The sequence below is a fragment of the Balearica regulorum genome, chromosome 5 (genome assembly GCF_011004875.1).
Source record: "Balearica regulorum gibbericeps isolate bBalReg1 chromosome 5, bBalReg1.pri, whole genome shotgun sequence".
Classification (NCBI taxonomy): Eukaryota; Metazoa; Chordata; class Aves; order Gruiformes; family Gruidae; genus Balearica; species Balearica regulorum.
Window position 1 is genome coordinate 51228499 of NC_046188.1, and position 19119 is coordinate 51247617.

The following is a 19119-nucleotide window of genomic DNA, read 5'->3' on the forward strand; positions in this document are numbered from 1 at the left end:
TTAAGGCTTTTACCTCAGTATTCTCACACCCATGGTCTGTCGCGGGTGGCTTCGTGCCCCCAGCTGAGGCCCAAGGGGGTGTCAGGGGCACCTCAGCCCCATAAGGTAGTGAAGATGTCCAAAATGGGCATCTGGCTCCAGTGGGTTGGGGGTGTGTGTGCAGCTGCGCCCTGCAGAGTGGGTGTTCGCAGAGGGACTGGCCCCACACATCAAGAAGGGCCCTGATGGCAGGAAGTCAGCACAGGGGTCCTGGTTTTGACCCTCACCATAGTAACATGGACTTGTAAGGGCTTGGTTCTTGGGTTTGGCTTGCTTGAATCTAGGTCTGGTGGGTCTGTTGGTGAGGAGAGGAGCTGACCTCCTGCTGTGTGAGCACCAGCTTTTAGTGACTGTGAATGGGAGGTGAAGCAGATGGAAATGGAGGCATCAGACAGTGCGTTGTGTGTATGGATCATAGCTCAACAGCATTTCCAAGTAACTAGGAAATCTCTATTTTTCCTTACCTTTATTTCTGAAAGAGGGTTATTCCTGGGCACTGGAATTTTCTTACCCTCTGCAAGAACTAGATCTTCAGCTAGATATCGTCTCTGTTTTCAAGTTACAGAAGAAACCGTAAAAAGTTCTCTCTGAAGCAAGCACACAATGTAGTCTATCTCTGCTTAGGGCATGTCTGGGGAACAGCTGAAGAGAATGGTGTGTGGTGTCTCCTGGTTTTTTTGCTGTTTTGAAGTTCAGCTTTTTTGCATATGGGTGGGGGGGGAGTCAACAAACATGTGCTAGAGTCTGTACCTGGAAGCTTTTGTTTTGATAATAACGAATGCAGAAATGTATCTTAAACTTGCAAGGGGAATGTGGTGTGAGAAAATCAAGTATATCTATTTAGTCTGAGAATTATGAGCCTCTCTTAGAGCCAAGTGAAACCAGAATTGTTTACTGCTTGAACTCCTCTCACCTTGATCACAGGTGTATTTCCATGGCACTCCCTCTGTCCTTTGGGGACAGGTAGAGATTTGAGATGTAGCCTTGATGGAGCAAAAGTTAGCTTTTTCTGTGTAGTTATGTTTGAAGTTTCCCCCTCAGCACTTTGTTTACAGAAATGCCCAATGAAGTGTAACCATTGCTTCTGGAGCTTGATGGGAAGCTCTTACCAGCTGTTCAAACTCCAGTCTGGGATCTCAAAGGCTGTAGTCATGCCATGGTGCCAGCTTTTATTGCAAGACAAGGGAAAAGGCTTCCTTTGATCTGTTCTCCTGCAGGATTCATTTGCTGATAGCTGCCAGCTGTTTGCTTTACTTGCTGTTGCTTCTGTTGAAGAGGTGGCTGCCCAATTAGTTCCATAACTGGGTCATCCCTGTGCTACTCAGAGATGAGACAGGCTGGTGGTAGTGCCCAAATCCTTTGCCTTGCTCAGATGCCATTATGGTGCTGAGCAAGTCTATTATCATGTCTACCTTGTTCTTGCTATTTATATGTCCAGAGCATCAACTGTACACTAGGCGTTGCCCTCAGGGAGTTACCCAGGCTAGTGGAGAGCTTTCTGTGAATCAGGACTAGAGTAGGTTTTCCCACAAGGTACAAGGGGAGGACTGAATTAGGGGTCACCTTCTAGGCAGCATTCACCTGCCTCCTGAGGGGGCAAACCATGCTATTTAAAGCCAGCCAAGGCTTGGATCTCGGGTGTTCAAATTCTGTCTTAAGTTTGGCTTTTCTGGGATAGTCATCTTTTGACCCTGCCTGTGTGACTGGCATGTATCTTGCATAGTGAGCAGGTCTAAGAAAACAGAGCTGAGTTCTGAAAGTAAAAGTAAATGGGGTATTTGTTTGGGGCATGGTATCGCTGCACTTTGTCCCTGTCATAAACCCTCCTGACAGCGCAGATTCCAGGCTGAGGTCCAGGGGTTAGAATGAAATCATAGGGAAGAAGGGGATGGGGCATAAGGTACAGCTGCAGCCTATGCTAGGAGAGCAGTTCATCTTAGTACAGGCTGTTGTAGGATCCTGAGTATCTGTGTTTGCTGTGCAGCTGGTTTCTGTCTGAGCATAGGAGTGGGGCTTTGAAGCTAATGGCAACTGCTACCCTGCTCTGTTGCCCTGTCCATCAAATTGAAACGCTAAATAGTGTCTCTTGATGGCTGACAAGCAGAGGGGAATTCTGCAGAAGCCTTGCTTATTTGGCTGTGTGTAGATAACGTTAGTGCCCTCATCCATCTATAATTGGCTCTGAACTCAATGAGACTCTACTGTGCAAAAATAAATACTTCCTGGGGAGGAGTGGAAAAACATCTTCCTTTGGGGTTTTTCTTTGGTTCTGATCCTTTGAGACCCTAATCAGAGAGAACAGAAATTTTCCTGGACTTCAGAGTGTAAGATCCCACTTAGTAGGTTTTTTTCCAACATTTTCCTTCTGGTCTTTGCCTCTGTTCAGCTTGCTTCTGAGCCAATTCTGCCTTCTCCCTGAATTAAGGCTGCACTGTCATCACTTGTATAAGGCAGTAAGGCTTTGCTGTGGGCTAACACTGAATTGAAAGCCCTCAACAAACGATCTGTAGCCTTGAGAAGCTCACTGTGGACTTCAAAGAGGCTATTTGAGAATACCAAATAAAACAACATTGGGCATCCATGTTAGCTAGGGAGAGAACCTTATTTAGAAATAAAGAGGCCAGGAGGTATTTATGGTCTGATATGACCTTGCCTAGCTCTTGTTAAGCACTTTACCATTAAGTTGTAGGGATCAATTCTCCAGGGCTACAACAGTGGAATTGTCCCACATCTGAAATGCTCTATCTTTGATGTTCTACTGTTCACTAGAATGAAAAAGCATTGCTATTTTTCCACTAGAATAATCTGTGTGGCTATCAAGGTGCATAAGGCAGAGTTTTGCATGTTTACAAGTCACTTGATTGTGCACACAGTGTAGCATGAATCACTTCTTGTCCTGAGGGTTTTCTGGGAAATGGCCTTCTGTCATGTGTGTGTCTTCTCTTGGGGCTGTTGGAGTCCAGCACACCAGGAAATGCACCTTTATATGCCAAGCAACTGAGGAGTCCTTTTGTGCTGACTTTGCAGTCTCCTCCTTATATGTACCTCAAATCCTGCAGCTTTTGACAAACTCTAGGCCTGCACCTCTGAGGATGCTCACCTGTCTGAATAAATCCTTAAGTCACTGGGCCTGGATGAGTAAAACTGGCTTATGTCACATATGATGAGAGTCCTTTTTTTCAGTTACAAGTAATGCTACAATGCAGGCAATGTCAGATTCTTAAATCTTTAATACAGAGTAGGGGATATATTTTTGTTAAGGATCTTGAATCATCTCACTCCCATTAGCTGTATGGGATTTGGTGTCCCTGCTTTGGAGGTGTAGCAGCCTGGATGAATGATGTGATGGGAACCTGTAATCACTGAAAAGCTGGTTTTGAGCTGATGCTAAGGTCCTGGACTGCTTGTGACTCATAGTTAACCAACAGCAGGTAGGCCCTGCTGTCAGAGGCAAAGGTGGCTATCAAACCTCCATCTGTGGGAGTTAGCTGTTCTCCTAAAGCATGGCAATGTCAGCAGAAAATGATAAAGCAAGCTGGAGGGATGTTTGTAGTACTAAGAATACAGAAAGGAGTTGTGTGGGTTTTTTGTGTGGTGTTAGGTTTTTTGTTTTGTGTGGGTTTTTTTTTAAACTAGTATCTTAACCAGGACTCTCTCAGGCTCAACCTGAGATGAAGTAACAGTTATTTGACATTCAGGTTTGTTTGTCAGCTATCACCATGTGACCACCAGGAAATATGCTGCTGAACTGTAAAGACTTTTTCCATTGGGTAGTAGGAGGGGAGGGAAAAAAACCCAAACAAAATACCAAACTTTTTTATGTCTTTGAGATAATGAATGACAGCAACACCTGAAATGTGTTCCTGAAATTTGATTATGTGCATGCACAGGCTTAAGGACTGGTCACAGAGGTTGCTTTTCTCTGTGTGTGTGGAGTCTAACACCAAATCCCAGATTGAGAGAAGGAAATAAATCAGCTTATTCTCTATGGAGTCCTCAGAGCAATGCCAGTTTATGCTGGCCAAAGCATGAATCGTGAAGCTTATCCTAGGGGAAGTATATGTGATGCTGTCTTGCGTGGCTGTCTTGAGATCTATAAATCTCCCCAGCTACACAAAGGAAAGCTTCTGTGGCCTCTCAAAACTTGAGTTCCTTCCTGCACAGGAGACTGTCATTTGTATCTCCTGCAAAGGCCCTAGTGGGGCAAAAAGTTGTTGAGCTCCACAGCCCTAGCTCACTTAATAGAAGGAGAGGCACCCTTATGTACATAGATGAAGACGTGGATGTAATTCATGGGGAACCTCCTGGCGCTCCCTGGAAGCAGTAAAGCTGCTGCTTCTTTCTCTGGTGGAAAATAGAGGTGGGTAGGAGGATGTTCTGTGCTGACATAGCTGGAAATGTTCACTGGCTTGGTGGAGGAGCTGCTATGCCTGGATCAGTGCCATCAGCGGTCACAGGGCTGCAGGCTTGGGTGTCCAGATGAGTAAGCTGGCAGCCAAGCCAGAGCACCCTGCATTACCTTTTGCTGGGAGGGAAGGAGCTTGTTCCTGCTGTCTGCCTGGGTTTAATAAGGAAGTTCCTGTGAAGAGAGGTGCTTTTGCAGGCATCTTGTTGGATGAGTCCAAGGGAAGCCAAGAAGCCACTTCTAGCAAAAGACATAGCCATAGCAATGCATATGTTTATTCTTTTGTCACCCCACATAGACAGTAGGTGTGCAGAGCAGCTTGGTGCCCAGCCTTGCTCCATCAGCCACAGTAGCAGCTGTGGAAACAGTGCAAGTGGTCTTTGCATGGTCATTCTTCTGACCCACAATTTCAGTGTCTCTCTTGAACTTGTAGCTTGTCTAGGCTGTTCCACTTCTTGCTGCCTCTTATCTTCCAAAACTCTAAGGCACCTGCAAGTCCTTGCTATAAAATATGAGAAGCTGTTGTGTATTTTCAGGTTATTGATTATGTTTGGAAGTTAAGTTTAGTCCTGATAAATCAAAAATCTTCCTCAGATTCCTTGCTCTGTCTTCCAGTTCCAAACTCCTGCTGCTGTAGTGGTTACAGCCACTCTGCCTGTGTGTCCAGTAGCTGATGGTGTTTGTTTCCTGCTTGAGGGCCATACTGCCTTCCAGTGAGGTGGGCTTGAGAGTGACTGGACTCTGATGCTAGCCCCGGGCTTGTTCTGGGCTTCCCCACATTTCCTTCTGTGCCCTCCATGAAGCAGGGATTTTCAACTCTGTTGTGCTTGCTTTGTTTTGTACTTGCAGAAGACCATGCAAGGGCTGGAGAAATGGTAATTCAGTCAGCTTTCCTTCTTTCTGGTGTTGGGAATGGACAAGCCTCCTAATTCCAGGGCCTTTGCAAAAGCTCAGAAATCTCCTAGTCCAAGAAGCAATGTGAGTGGGTGACTCCTGTCTACCTTGCTCTCCACAAGGCAAACCCTGCCGCTGGCTGGATTCCTGACTGACCACCTCTTTCCCATTGGATCTTCTGTGCTTCAACACTTCTGTTGCCCAGCTCTAATACTTGGCCTCTTCCTGGGACTCGAGGTAAAAATCAGGATGTGGGTTCAAGAATCTGGGAGTCGAGGGAACCCATGTATGTGTATTTGCCTTGGTCTGTCTTCCTTGTCAAGCAGGTATAAGGCACGAGCAAGAGTAAGAGCTAGTGAAAAGGAAGGGTAGAGAAAATTACTACATGTAGATGACCCTAAATAAGTCTATGTCTTTGGGAAAAGGCAGAATGTGTCCTGGAAGTGATAGGGTCTGGGGCAGTAGAAAATCCCTTCTATGCGCTCCCTGGAAGGGAGAGAATTGGAGCCTGTGAGTGTAAAAACAGGTTCTGGAGATTGTTGTAGTTCTGCCTGTTCTAGCTACAAAGGCTGGAGGAAGGGAGGAGAGAGCATGGCACTTGTGATACAATAGCTGCTTATGACAGGCCTGATCCTGTCCCTGGGGTTGTGCTGGTCTGTGGTACAGTGTGTCTGGGAAAGCTGCCCTCAGAACAAGCCAAGCTCCATGTGATAGCAGTGGTGACAAGTCTGGGTGGGTGGGCTGCGCCTTGTTCTTGGTGCTTGGGATATGTCAGGTATGGAAGCTGGTAGTTTTAGCAGAACCCAGGGCTTTGTGCTGTCTTCTGGCACTTGCCCAGACCTGAAACTGTGGTGCTTTCTGGTACAGATAAAGGCCAAATCTGCGCTGATGGCTTCTGTCTGACAAGTCCTCTGGAATCAGCAAGCTTTATAAAGTGTCTTCTGCAGCTGTTTCCCAGGCTTTTGGCTATGTTGTGCCTGGATGATTTCTTCTGAGATTGAACCTTTCTCTCAGTCTTCATACACTACAGTTTGTTTGGATGGATACTGGTTTTAGAAGCCTTTTGGGTTAGGATTTAAAGGATCAAGTACTGTTTCAGTGTTGGAGGCTCTGGCAGTGTCTCTGAGCTGCCACTCCTATGGATTATCTAGTTTAGCATCCTGAAGTAGGGGAGGTGGCATCTGAGGGAATAAGTGAATCAGGGAGCCCTTTACATATCTTAATTACAAGAGCTGCTTCTGCTGGCTTCATTGACTGCTGCTGATTCAGGGCTGGACCTGGCAAGTAAGTTATTCCAGTGTATGATGGAGGCAAGGTGTGGATTCAGCCTGCCATAGTTATGTCATACATGGAGAAAGTTAGAGCCCTGTTTCAGTCAGCTGTCAGTGCAAGGGGAGTTATGTTCATTTATCTATCCCATTGTTCTTATACAGTGGGACTAGCAAAAACTTATTTATGGAATCACACTAACCATTTAACTATTAGGTATACTTCTGCACACAGAAGAGCTCATTCTGTGTGTGTCAGCTTCAGATGTGTGTGACATTGTTAGATCTGTCTTGCTGCTCCTTGCTTGTGCACTGCTCAGCCTTGCAGGAAGGGTTGAGCAGATGCTCTTCCCTTGCAGGGGTCTGTGCAACCCTCTGAGCAGCTCCTGTCCTGCTCATGTGGCTGCTTTCAGAACCCTAATCACCTTGATGCCTGGGAGTTGTGGTTGGGGGAGTGCTGCTGATGTCCATGGAAGAAAGGTAACATCAATCTCCAGATATTGTGTCATGGCTCCCAAGGAATGCAGCCTGCCTTGTGGTCTGACTAAAGATCCTTCCCAAATAAGCCTCATCATCAAAATGAGATTTCTTCTAGAGCAAAACACCCATGCCTCTTCTGAGGACTGCGTTGGAATGAAGCTTCTCATTCTCGATTCCTTGCTGGTAGCAGGCTCTGCTTATGCCACGGTTAGTAGGGAAAAGTTCAGGGCTTTAAGGTGACAGTTAACGTGCCTGTGTGAGATGGAAGGGCAAAGCGGGCACAGCAAGCAGTGTGCTCACAGGTGCATAGGGAGGTGCTTGGCATGGATTGGAGCAGTTGGCTAGCTGTGCGGGCATGAGGGAGCTGGGCATGATGCAGGCTGAGGGCCAGCAGGGGACTGCAGAGCTATTCCTTTTATTCCGTGCCAGCCTGAGCCAGTGCTCTAGCAGCCACACAAGTGTACAGTGAGAAGGGACAGGGGAGAAGGGAGATGGGCTGCCCTTCTCTGCATGACAGAGCCAGCCATGTCTCTGGTAACATCTCTGGTGAACAAAAAACAAATCACCGCCAGCGAGCATGCAGGGAGCATTTAGTAGGTGTTAGACTGAGAACCATCAAAAGCTGTGTGTGGGCCTTGCTTTGGTGTTGGTGAGCCAGCTGAGAGTAATGGCTAGTGTGTGATAAAGCTGAATTGAGGCTGGCATGGCAGCTATTTCTTCAGGCTCTGGAAACAGAAATGATGACAGCTCATCATTGTCTTCATCAATCTATGGTGCAGGTGACTGGCAAAGGTATCTGCTGCCCTGTAGCACTGGCATCTCCCAGAGCATCTTACCTCTAGTGATACTTCCACTGTGCAGTGGCAACAGCATGCTCTTTCTCCAGGTGTGTGGTGCCATCCTGCAAACCGACCCTGAGAAATAAGTGTGGAGGGAGTGTGTCTAACATTGTGTATGTGGGTGAGACTTGATCCTTCTGCACCAGTTCCTGTTCAGAATAACAACGACTGAAGGCTTTGTGTTAGTAGTTTTCACTCAAATGAATAAAGCAAGAGTTTGATGTTGTCCCACTTCTGCCTCTATGGAGTGCAGAGGAAAAAGGCAATTTTGCATTATTACAGCATGTTTTTTCGGTCTATTTCTCCCCTCCACTAACTCTTTCTTGCTGGGTACTTGCTTGTTAAGTGACCTAAAACCCAGGATTGCTCTGGCTCAGAGCAAGCAGCAGGGTTCTGAGCTGCACCTTCTCTTACTCTGTGAATCCCCTTTTGTTGTCATCCCATGCAATTTGAGTCGCACTGTAGTGTTGGCAGGGATTGATGGATGAGGACAGGACTTTCAATACAGCTTGCCTGGGGTCCTGAACAACTTTTCATGTGCTGTTATACAATTTAATTTCTCTCTAATGCAATGAACAGAAATGCAATGTTAAGCCTTGTATTAGGGAATTACAGTGGAGAAAGATTAGGCTAGTGAGGATTGCTGTTGTGGTCATGACAGAATGATCCTGGCTGCCTTCCTGAATGGAGCTGCCTCTTGGCCTTCCTATTGATTGTTTCACAGTAGCAGCTGTGCTATTTTCTGATTTGTGTTGCAAGAGTAAATGCTCCAGTCCTGGTTGCAGAAACAAAGTAGGCCTCAGCTTGCAGAACATCAGTTGCCTGGTGAGGCTTTGGTGTGCCAACACTACATTAAGTCCAGTGCAAAGGTTTAGTTTAGAGATGTAATCAAGCCTGGCAGCTTTTGTGCCTGTTCTCCCAAAGCCTTTTGGCTTCTGTACAAAGCTTCTGCCTTAAGGTGAGATGGGGTGTGATTTGTGCATCTGCACTTGGGCTTACATGATGGTCCTACACTGTAGGTACCAGTGGGTGGGCAGGCGGGCAGCAGTCACTGTGGGCTGCCTGGTGAGCTGCTCTGTGCAAGAGGAAAAAAACCTGGGGCAACTTAAAAGCAGATCTTCTCTTATGCTCACCAACATTCAAGGTGAGGCAATAGTTCTGGTTCATCTATTAAGTGGTATCCAGAGCACGGAGTCTCTTCTGGCTCAAAGGGGAAAAATGTCTCCTTTTGGTTTGGCCTTACTTGAATAGATAGTGACCAACAGCTTCTTGCTTTTTTCCCAAATTCTACTTGAAATAGAAAAGTAAACATCTTGGGGACAAACATGTGAAGAGGGAGGCTTCTGGCTCTGAAGCAGTTGCAGGTAATCTGGATTTACTTAGCCCTCCTGCTGCAGGCTGTGTCTTGGCACTGTTTGTGTCTAGACTTAGCAATGCTGAGCACTAAGAAACTGAGCCAGAAAGTGCTGTGGGCTGAGCCCATCCTTCATCATCTGCCTCTGGCTGTGAGAGCTGGCCCTACTTGAAAGCTGTCTCTTCCTCTTAGTGTTTCCACCTGCCCCACCTGTAAGGTCAGAACTGATGTTGCTTACTGTAGTTTGATAGGGATCCCCAGGAGTTACCCCAATAGGGTATGTATTGGGTGTCCCTCACCCTTGAGCAAAGGGACACAAAGGCTGGTATTTACAGCCAGTGGCCAAGCCTTCTAAGAAATCTCCTTTGCAAAATCATTTGCTTGTTGAGCTGAGGTTAAACCCCTGTGCAGTGCCCCTGATGGGAAGGGTTACCTGCCCCAGGGAACAGCGGTCAAGGAGTATGGCTGTCTGCAGATTGAGTGGGTATGTGTTGTAGGGGGAGTTGTCTGCTATCAAAAAAAAAAGCTTCCTTTCTGTATCTCTTATCTGGAGCCAAGTCAGCTGAGCTGTTTCTTATCTGATGGCAAAACAGTACGAGAGAAGAATTGAGTGAAAACCTTAAAAATAAATATAAATAAAATAAGTATCCCTCAGAACAAAAAAAATAGGGAAGTCTCAGAACAGCTTGTTTTGGTATGTGGTATTTCTCAATATTACTGGCTGACAGAAAGATGCATACAGATGTGAAAAGAACGGGTGCCTTTAGAGGCTCCACTGCTAGGTGCCACCCCCCCAGCCTCAAATATTTAAAAATGGATGTTTTTTCTTTGTGTTAAATAGCGGGAGTTATACAACTTCTGGCAAGTAAGAGATAGATATCCTTTCCACACCCAGTGCTTTTAGGCATCTGTCTAGGATTTCACACTGAAACTAAAGAGCTGTCACCAGCTGTGGGGTACACCTATCACCTGAAAATGTCTTATAAGAGCAGATCATAAGACATTGCTCTCACTTTATTTCCTGCTGGTATGAATTTGTCTTTGGGCCCCCTTTTACATCCATCCAGCCTTGCTGACAGAGAACTGTGCACTGCTCCTTGGCGTGAACAAACAAGGACTTTCTGGTGATCTGAACTACCTGTGAGGAAACATCCAATAAAGTTCTCTGTTAATTATTTTCTAGATGTCAGCTTCCAAACTTTTACTTCAGTGCCTCTTGTTTACAGCTTTATGTTTTTGGGCTGGTGACAGGACTGTGTTTATAATTAGGACTGTATCATCTCCTGGGAGAGGGCAGGCAGGAAAAGCATGTGCATTGCTTACTCTCAGTATTCAGAGAAGAGGCAGGTGCAGGAGCTGTGTGTGCTGAGCTGGGGCAGCTTGGGGATTTATGCCCAGGAGGAACACAGGACAGCTCTCCCAAAACCCATGCTCGTCACTAGAAGACTGGCTTTTAGCTCTTCCATGGATGAGGTACAGGAACAGCTGAAATAGCAAAGGACAAGCAACCATGCTAAATTAACCTTGAGGGAGATCATGCTAGTAAATTCCTTCTGACTCGTCCTATTACTAAATTCAAGTATGGAGTGGGATCTACCGATGGGAAACATGAGAACTCCAGTGATGCTCAGCAACTCTCTAAGTTGAAAGCAAACTGTGAAGATTGTAGCTGGAGACTCTTGCAGGAAGCATCTGTGCTGAGCATCACACAAACATAGCTCCAACAGATAGCTAAGCAGTCCAGAGCCTTAGCTGGGTAATGGGACTGACGAGAGGAGCGTGCCTCGTGTTGCTGATGTGTGGGAAGGAGTCCATTTGAATTCTTGTTGGTGCTGAGTGAAAAGCAGGTTTAGCAGGGTTCTGCACAGTTCCCTGCCTGCTCCGTTAGTCCGGACGAGGTAGTGCATCTGCAGTCCAGGATGTGACCTCTCTGTGCGTGCCTCTTACAAGCAGGGACAGGAGGTGCTGTCCCTACATCCATTGACTGTGCCATCCTTTGTTCCACATACCTGTTGGAGAGCCTTTCCTTTAAGCTTGCATCCTGTTTACTGCTGCACTAGCCAGGGAGCAGGAATGTCCCTGGCACAGAGGGTGATCTTTGTGCAGATGTGGAGCTCTTCCAGAAGGAGCTGCAGTGTCACGGGTGAGCTGCAGTCACAGGAGCTGCTGGGTGGAATGTCCAGAATGCCTCTCCTTCAGCCTGCTCTGCTCCTATTTTTGTTTGTGTCTTAGGCTTCCCCCCCCCCCCCCCCCCCCCCCAAAATACTTTATAGGTCAACTGGGCTTTTGCTGGCTGGCAAATCAATTTGGTCTAACATCAACAGGTGAGTGTCATGGTGCCCTTGGTGCAAAAGCCTTGCTTCTGAAGATATGGGTCTGAAGAGGCCATTCTTCCCTTGTCACCCCTCCTGCCATGTAGCGTTTAACCTTTGCAATGGTCCTCATCTTTATGCATTGCACAGCCTTGAATTAGCCTTTCTGTTTTATCTCGGAGCTCTTGGCTGTGGTTAAGGGTCTTCCCAGCAGCCTGGCTAATCTCAGTTTTAGATGATTGATCTTCAGCTCTTCTCCTTTTCCAGAGGCAGAGTAGCAGCAGGCTGCTGTGGCTGGAGGTGTTTGTACACAGTTATAAATAGCACATGCTGCTTGAATGTTTTTCAGGTTAGAGAAGGGTAGTTTGGGGGATGCAAGGCAGTAGAGCCTTAGATACTGGATTATTTTGTACTTGAGCATGATTGGTGGGGGTGAAAGCCAGTTCTAAAGAATGATCTTGCTATGTCAGTTAGCTAATGTGAAGCTGGCTTGATACAGCTTTAAAATGAAATGCCAACTAGCAGCTGCCTTCAGGTCTTTTCCTATGGGAAACAGTAACTTGCCCCTTGTAGCTGCTGCAGATAGATCACAGGATAAGCCAGCAGAGGTGGAGCAGCTGGCCTCCCTTGTCTGGCAGAGGACTCATTGGGGTGTTTCAGGACACAACTGCCTGATGCTCCTTTGCGTCATCATCAACTGAAATTCAGATAAGGACCTGCAGTGCTCAGGTTCATGTATAATGCCCCCCACTGGGGTAGTGGTGGGGGCAGAAAAGAAGGGGCATATGGCTTTTCTAATGAAAATGGAATATTCCACATTATTAATATAATTTTTAGAGGAATATTGACTTAGTAAATCTGTACAGGGAGAAGTGTCGAATTAATTGGTAGGAGAAGAATGAAATGTTTTCCCAGCGAGGAATACCAACTATTAGGGATTGTCTCTGCTTCTTGATATGTGCCTCAATAAGGGAAGAGAAACTTAGCTTTCACATGACCCTGTGTCCTGAATCACCAGATCCATCAAAAACCATGGGAAACAATTGACAGCTTGTGGCTGACCCCTGTAGGACTGGTCTCTCTTGATCACCCCTCATTCAGCTGCTCCCTCTGGCAGGCTGCAAGCAGAATTTGAACTGGTTTTCCTGGAATAGCACTTCTGGTGGTAACAGGATTAAAACACTCTCACCTCTTCTCTCTCTTCCCAAATGTATTTCCAAGAGGGCTCGTCATCTGTCATAAACTTAGCTGCGTAAACCTGACTCCTTTGGCTGAACCCTCGGCTAGCTTTATTTCCAGGAAAGCCAGTGGTACTGCAGATCACCCTGTGCCCCTCTCTTCCCACAGAGTTGTTCTGTGCTCAGCCTTGGGGCAAATGAGCCAGCAAGTCCGACAGAATCACAGGTGCACTTAAATTGAAATACCTCAGAAGCTCCTGTGTGTATGCATGTATGTACACAAGTATTAAAAAAAAAAAAACAACCCAGACAAAAAAACCCACCAAACAACAAACACCCAGAAAGTATTCAAAGAATGAAATTGCTAATTAGCAAAAATTCTTATTTTATCCTATGTTCTCCTCTGTCCCCCTATCCCACTTGGCTGTAAAACAGTGATAGAGCAGGCAGCTGCAGTTTCCTGGCATAGTTGGGACTTGGCTGTTTTGTTTTTCTTAAGCAACTTCCAGCTCAATTTAACTGCAGTTGTTTTCAGTATTGCTATTAAATCGTTCTGCGCACTGAGATCCCAAGTCAGAAAGCATTGTTCTCTAAGCACCATCTCTTGGGTGACAGCCCCCACCCCAGCATGGCCTTTGCACACAGGGTGTCTCCACATGCCTGCACGCTCAACATCCACCTTCCCACTGGGTTTTTCAGCTAAGCCAGCAACTCTCTGCAATGCACTCAGTGCAGTGGATTTTCCTGGGTGGCCATGGTGCTGTGCTGGGATTCATTCTGGTTTTGGCTCTGTTGAGGTTTCTTTGTGTGTCTTTCCTCCCCTCCTCAGATGTGAAGGTGTCTTGGGGAACGTTATGAGTGCTAATGTCATGGTGCTGATAAAACGTAATTTCTGCGAGGCTGACTTCCTTCATGTTGGGCAGGATGTTTGAACCATGTGGCTACTATCTGGAACAGGCTGGGCTCAATGGCTTACTGCTAATTGAGTAAGTAAGATCAGAATTAGACTGCTAAACATTGCTCTAGGACAGAGCAAAAGACTGGGATTATAGTGCTAAAAATTGCTTCAGAGGTGGGAACTTGGATTTTCTGCTAAGTTGCTACCTCACAGTGCCTAAACTCCTGACCCCAGAGTCTCTGGTCACATTCAACGGTCCAGTTCTGTGTGTGCTTGAGCTACTGGTGTTGATGGGTTTCCTAAGGACAGAATTGCGTTCTCAGGCTGCGTTGGTGGAAAACATGTTGTTGGCACATGCGTATTGCAAAAGAGTGGGATGTGTCAACATAGCATTGAGGGTGTTGTTGCTCTTATCTCCATTGTATTTATTAACCTGGGTCTAACTTGGGTTCTTTCATTCTGCTGCCTCCTTTCTGCAGTTGCAAGTCTGGGTGGGAGAGCAAAATGGAGGGATTTCCAGATAGCTTCCAAAATGGTTTGAACTGATAATCTTTCATCTTTCTCCAGGAACTGAGCTTCAGTTTGATTGGAGAAAAGTCTTAATTTGTGAAAGCATGTCTCTTTCCTGCTGGTTTCTTTAATTATTCCCCTCACATTCTTTTCACATGTATATTTCCCCGATGCCCCTGGGAGTGCAGTGGTTGGCTGGTGCTTAGAGGAACTGCTGTCTTGTGTCTCTCCGTGGCCAGGAGATGTGTGTGGAAGCAGCAGTCAGTGTGTGCAAAGAGCAGCATGCTGGGTGCTGAGGGTTTGGCTCGGGTTGATATTTTTGTTTTGTTTTCTCCCATTCCTCCTTTCCCACTGGAGAAGTCTGATTTTTCTTGCCAGATTGGGCTCCTAGTGACCCTGAGATAATGGGCTTAGTAGATGCATTCCCTTTTGTGCAGACGAGATGTCTCCTCTCCTCCAAACCCAGCTGGTTCTCACTGTGTGAAAGGGTAAAGGTAAAGCAGGCATGCCTTTATGAATCCTGCTTGCCATCAGGGCCTAGTATGGTACTGTGGAATTGAACACGGAAGAGATGGACACCAAAGACTCTGCAGGTGGCACTAAGTCACCGATTCTCTAATGGAGTATAGTGTCTGTCTTGCTCACCTGAGATGTGGCTGGCATTCATAGCAGAGCTGGCATCACTTAGGTGGAAAGCACTGACATTGCTGTTTGCTGGCACTTTTGCTTACAGGCAGATGACTCTCTTTGTGTTAGAAAAAAGATGATGCTTACTAGAAAAGTTTGTGGAATATGTTTTGAAGTGGATTTAGCCATAAGCTCAAAGCTGTTAAAGCATCTCCCTTGTTTTCTTTGTTAGTCTGTGTTTTCACCAGCCCTGCATTGGCTAGTGAAACAGGATCTTAGAAAAATAGGGAGGCTTTAGCCAGATGCATGTGATCTTGCTTGACTTTATAAAACACATGTAAGATGAGGATAGCTCTTTGCAGTGGGGGAGTGTGAGGGCCAAGACAGCAAACTTCCATGACTTCTGTAACACTGCCCGTAGTAACCTCTCCTCTTGAATGACAGATCAGCCAGTGGGGAGAAACATCTGAGTAAAGCTGTGAACGAGGCTTTTCTGTACCTTATTTTGTAAAGGAGAAGGCTGGTTTTGCTAGGATTTCATGATGTGTTTTTTCTTTCTCTCATTGCAGGTGAGGCTGGTGCCAGCATTATTCGAGTGTCAAAAGAAGCTCGGAAGAGGTTCTTGGGCCCACTCCACCCATCTTTCAACTTAGTGAAGATCATTCGGATCTGCCTGTCCAAGACTGTGCCAGAGAATGGGCATGAGGTTGCAGCAGGACGTTTGGGTATTTCCCTGACACGGGTCTCAGATGGAGAAAATGTGATACTGTCAGACTTCAATTCCAAGGAGGAGCTGATCCAGGTGAATGGAAACTAACTGCAGAGGGCTAGGCAGGAATGTTTTGCCTTGGTCTCCAAATGGCCTTAGTATTGGAGCATAATTGTCAGCATGTGCCAGTGTAGTCTTCTGAGTAATAGGTTCAGTAGGCTTTGATCTGTTTCTTACATTCTGGATCTTTCTCCCTCAGGCCTGTGTCTGCAGCACCTTTATCCCTGTCTACTGTGGGCTGATACCTCCAACCTTGCGTGGAGTGGTAAGACTCTTAAGATGCTCCTTCATTAAATCATGTACTAATGAATAAGAAGGCAGAAATGCGGATACTTGGTTTTATTGCCTGTCTGCTGGCAGCAATTACCCTCAAGAGACATGAGAAATTCCCAAATAAACAACTTCCAACAGTGGATGTGCATTCTTTCTGCTGCCTGCAGTTGGCTATAAGTGTCCTGAAGACTAAAGGATTTAACATGATAGTAGTATGTAACAATCTGGGCAAGTGCTGGCCAGCTTAACAGATGGTTCTCCTGTCTGCTTGGTACAATCCTCTCCATCACTGAGGCACCAACCATCTGCATGTGGAAAGAACTTTTGTCCAGTATAGAAATTATGAGTGTAGTCCCTCTCCCACATGCCTGACGCTTTCTGTGGGGTTTTAATTAGTGGTGCTGATACCAGACCTCTTTTCCATGGAGTTCTTCCTCTGAGAATAATGTTCTGCTGCCTGCTAGAGGTTTTTTTTCACATCCTGTCTAAGGCTGTCCAGAGCAATTTCTCCCTTCTGTATTTGCATGTTAGAACTGAAAACACTCAAAAGCTGTGCAGAGCATGAGCGTCTCTGAATATTGCAGTCATGCATAAGGGCCTCAGTTGAGCTTGGACTCCCCTTGTGCTACATAGGTTAATGTACACCTTAAAAGGCAGTTTGTTTGCAAACTGAATAGTCAAAAGGGAGAGGGAGAACTGTTATTAATGTATGTGTGCCCTGGTTTCCCGTAAGTGACCTAACCAAGATGCTCTGTCAGAGCACAGCATCAAATCTGCTCCCACTGCTACCAGTGTCCTAAAAGTAAGGTCACTTTTGTTCCTGCATAATATACAACTTCACTGTGTTTGTCTTGTGCAAGCATGTTGGGCAGGGAAATGACCTAGAAGAAATGTCCAATGTCCAGCCCTTCAGAGAAGTGACAGAATCAGGTTTTTTTGTCCTACAGCTGGTGGGAGCATAGCAGTGGCTCTTGCCTGACACCTGTTTTGGGTTAGTTGAGGTCAGTGTGGATCAGGCAAAATCTCAAAATTCCAAAGCTCTGTACAACATCGGGGTTTCTGGAATGTGCAGCTGCCCTGGCACACTGAGGGATGACTTCTCATGTCAAGTTTCCTCATGGGGAAAGGTGGGGAGGAAATATGAGATGAGGAAATTAATTCCTACCTCTTCCCCAGAAAATCATGGCCCTTCCTGTCTCTGAAGGAGGAGGTGGCAAGGGGAGAGGTTAAGTCTGGGTATGAGTGTGGGAAAAGGCTGATGACTGTATTTGCCACAGGACAGACTGACAGACCTGGCATGAGGACCAGTTTTCACGGCAATATGATTGCATGCAAGGTGTAAAATCTATGTTCTGCCTTCCTCCTAATCTTTTGTCAATGCTCACTTCACTGAGCTCTGGTAGCCCCATGGAGTGGATGATGAAGATGGGTGAGGGGATGAAAAAAAGAATTCTCAAATACCAAGGAATGGAAAGGTCAATAACTGACCTGTCAACACATACTAGCCATGAGCTGTCTGTGGCATGTGGGTGATATGAACCCCTAGCAAGGGTCAAAAAGCAAATTGTCATTTCACATGAGTAAGGGGCCCTGTGCACAGGAGGGCATGATAAGGGAATGGAACTAGGCACCCCAGAAATTACACCAGTCCATGAACCATCCCCAACAGCTGCTGCTGCTCATGCCTGCAGGCAGCTGGGGGCTCCAGCCTGTGGCTCTGTGGTGTTAGGGACTCTGCAGGAGGCTGGAGAGTGGATAGGCTTGGGCTCCTGGAGGTTCAGGCAAATACAAAAAAGTGGAATAGTGGACCAGAGAGTGGGGTTTGCACGTGTATTCCTAGATTTCCGTGCAGTGAGAAGGCTTTGCCTGTTAGTCTTATTGTAGTTAAGCCTTCTTTCTAATGGCTTCCATGCATTCATGCTGCCACCCTCAGGGAAACGTATGTTTCTGCATCCTTGCCACAAAACTAGTGTTGTCTTAGTTAAGTGACCAAAATGCTTACCTCCATCTTCTTCAAACCAAGCAGGTGCTGCCTGCTTTGCTCTGTTCTCTTCCTACTCAGCCTGTCATGATCTCATCCTTGCAGAGGGAGTCAGCCAGACATCTCCAGCTCTAGCTGTGCCTAGTCTGGCTTTCAGTGGAGCAGCTTTGGGGGGGTAGTGACAATGACAGTTTACTATGGTTGCTTTTGGCTTAGGGAAAACTGATGCCCACTTTAAAAGGGGGCAAGGGCTCAAGTGATTTTTTTGGTACTTCTGTTGTCTAGAAAGCATCCTGTAAGCAAGCTGAGTGTTCCTGTTTCCAAGAAGGTGTACTTCTCCTTGAGTTTAATCCATCCCATCCTTCTGTTTTCTTCACTACCCAAACCCAGGTGGTGCACAAGTCTCTGTCTGTCTTGATACTGTGTTTGGTGAACAAGGATAAAACATGAGGATAAAATGCCCTGATCTATGAGTTACTGGTGTTGTAGCTTACAACTGTAATCACAAGCCATCTTCCTTGAACCTATAGGTGGTATGCAGAGGTAGTTTAGTTTGCTCCCAAGAAACCTGCTGTGCAGTCCACCCTGACCCTGTTGCCTTGATGGGAGCTGGATTCCTACAGCTGAATGTGATTGTTTTCAGCCCAAGAGCCTATGAACTGTTCCCCAGGCTCAGAGGAGCTGCCTGAAGAGTTCTCTGCCTACCTTCCAGAGCAAGAGAGAACAAAGTGAAAGCACCCTCCAGGCAAAGCGGCCAGCATTTTCCTAGGCATTCTGCAGCAAAATAGTGATGTTGGTGGTCAGTCTGCCTGTGAGACAAGGCAAAGTGTGATGCAGAATGGAACGCCTCTTCCGATGAACATTTCCATGCTCTGCCTAGGTTCAGGCTCTGCCAGCTCAGCTCCTAATCCAGAAGAGAGCTGAAAGATGTTACAGCTGCTGCTTATGGGGCTGTGTAGCTTCTGTATGATTACTTGCTTTTGAACACATCCAAAGGGAAGGGTTCCAGGCAGCAAATGGCAGGATCAACCCTGATACAAAATCAGCAGGACTCTTCTGTAACAGAGGTTCACAAGAGCTTGAGTTGTCACTCTGCAAAGGTCTGAAACTCCCTGTTCTTTTGGCTTGACTAACATCCCCTTCCTTTTATCTTCTGCATGTTGCTTGCTGTGCTAAAGGCCTGCGATAGGGATTGTCTTGCTCAGCTCCTTGTGTAATTATGGTACTGCAGCAAATGCTTTGAATTGAGTACATGCTACTGGGGTTGCCCTTCCCGCAAGGGTAGCGCAAAT

At 46.4% G+C, this 19119-nt stretch overlaps 1 protein-coding gene across 1 annotated transcript in view; it reads left to right on the top strand.

Annotated features, from left to right (window-relative positions):
* PNPLA2 (patatin like domain 2, triacylglycerol lipase) overlaps positions 1–19119 on the top strand; it is a 30243-nt gene that overhangs the window by 722 nt on the left and 10402 nt on the right. The window contains exons 2-3 of the mRNA XM_075754855.1: positions 15374–15606; positions 15773–15838. Of these exons, the coding sequence (XP_075610970.1) occupies positions 15374–15606; positions 15773–15838 (299 nt within the window). The remainder of the gene's footprint in view (positions 1–15373; positions 15607–15772; positions 15839–19119) is intronic.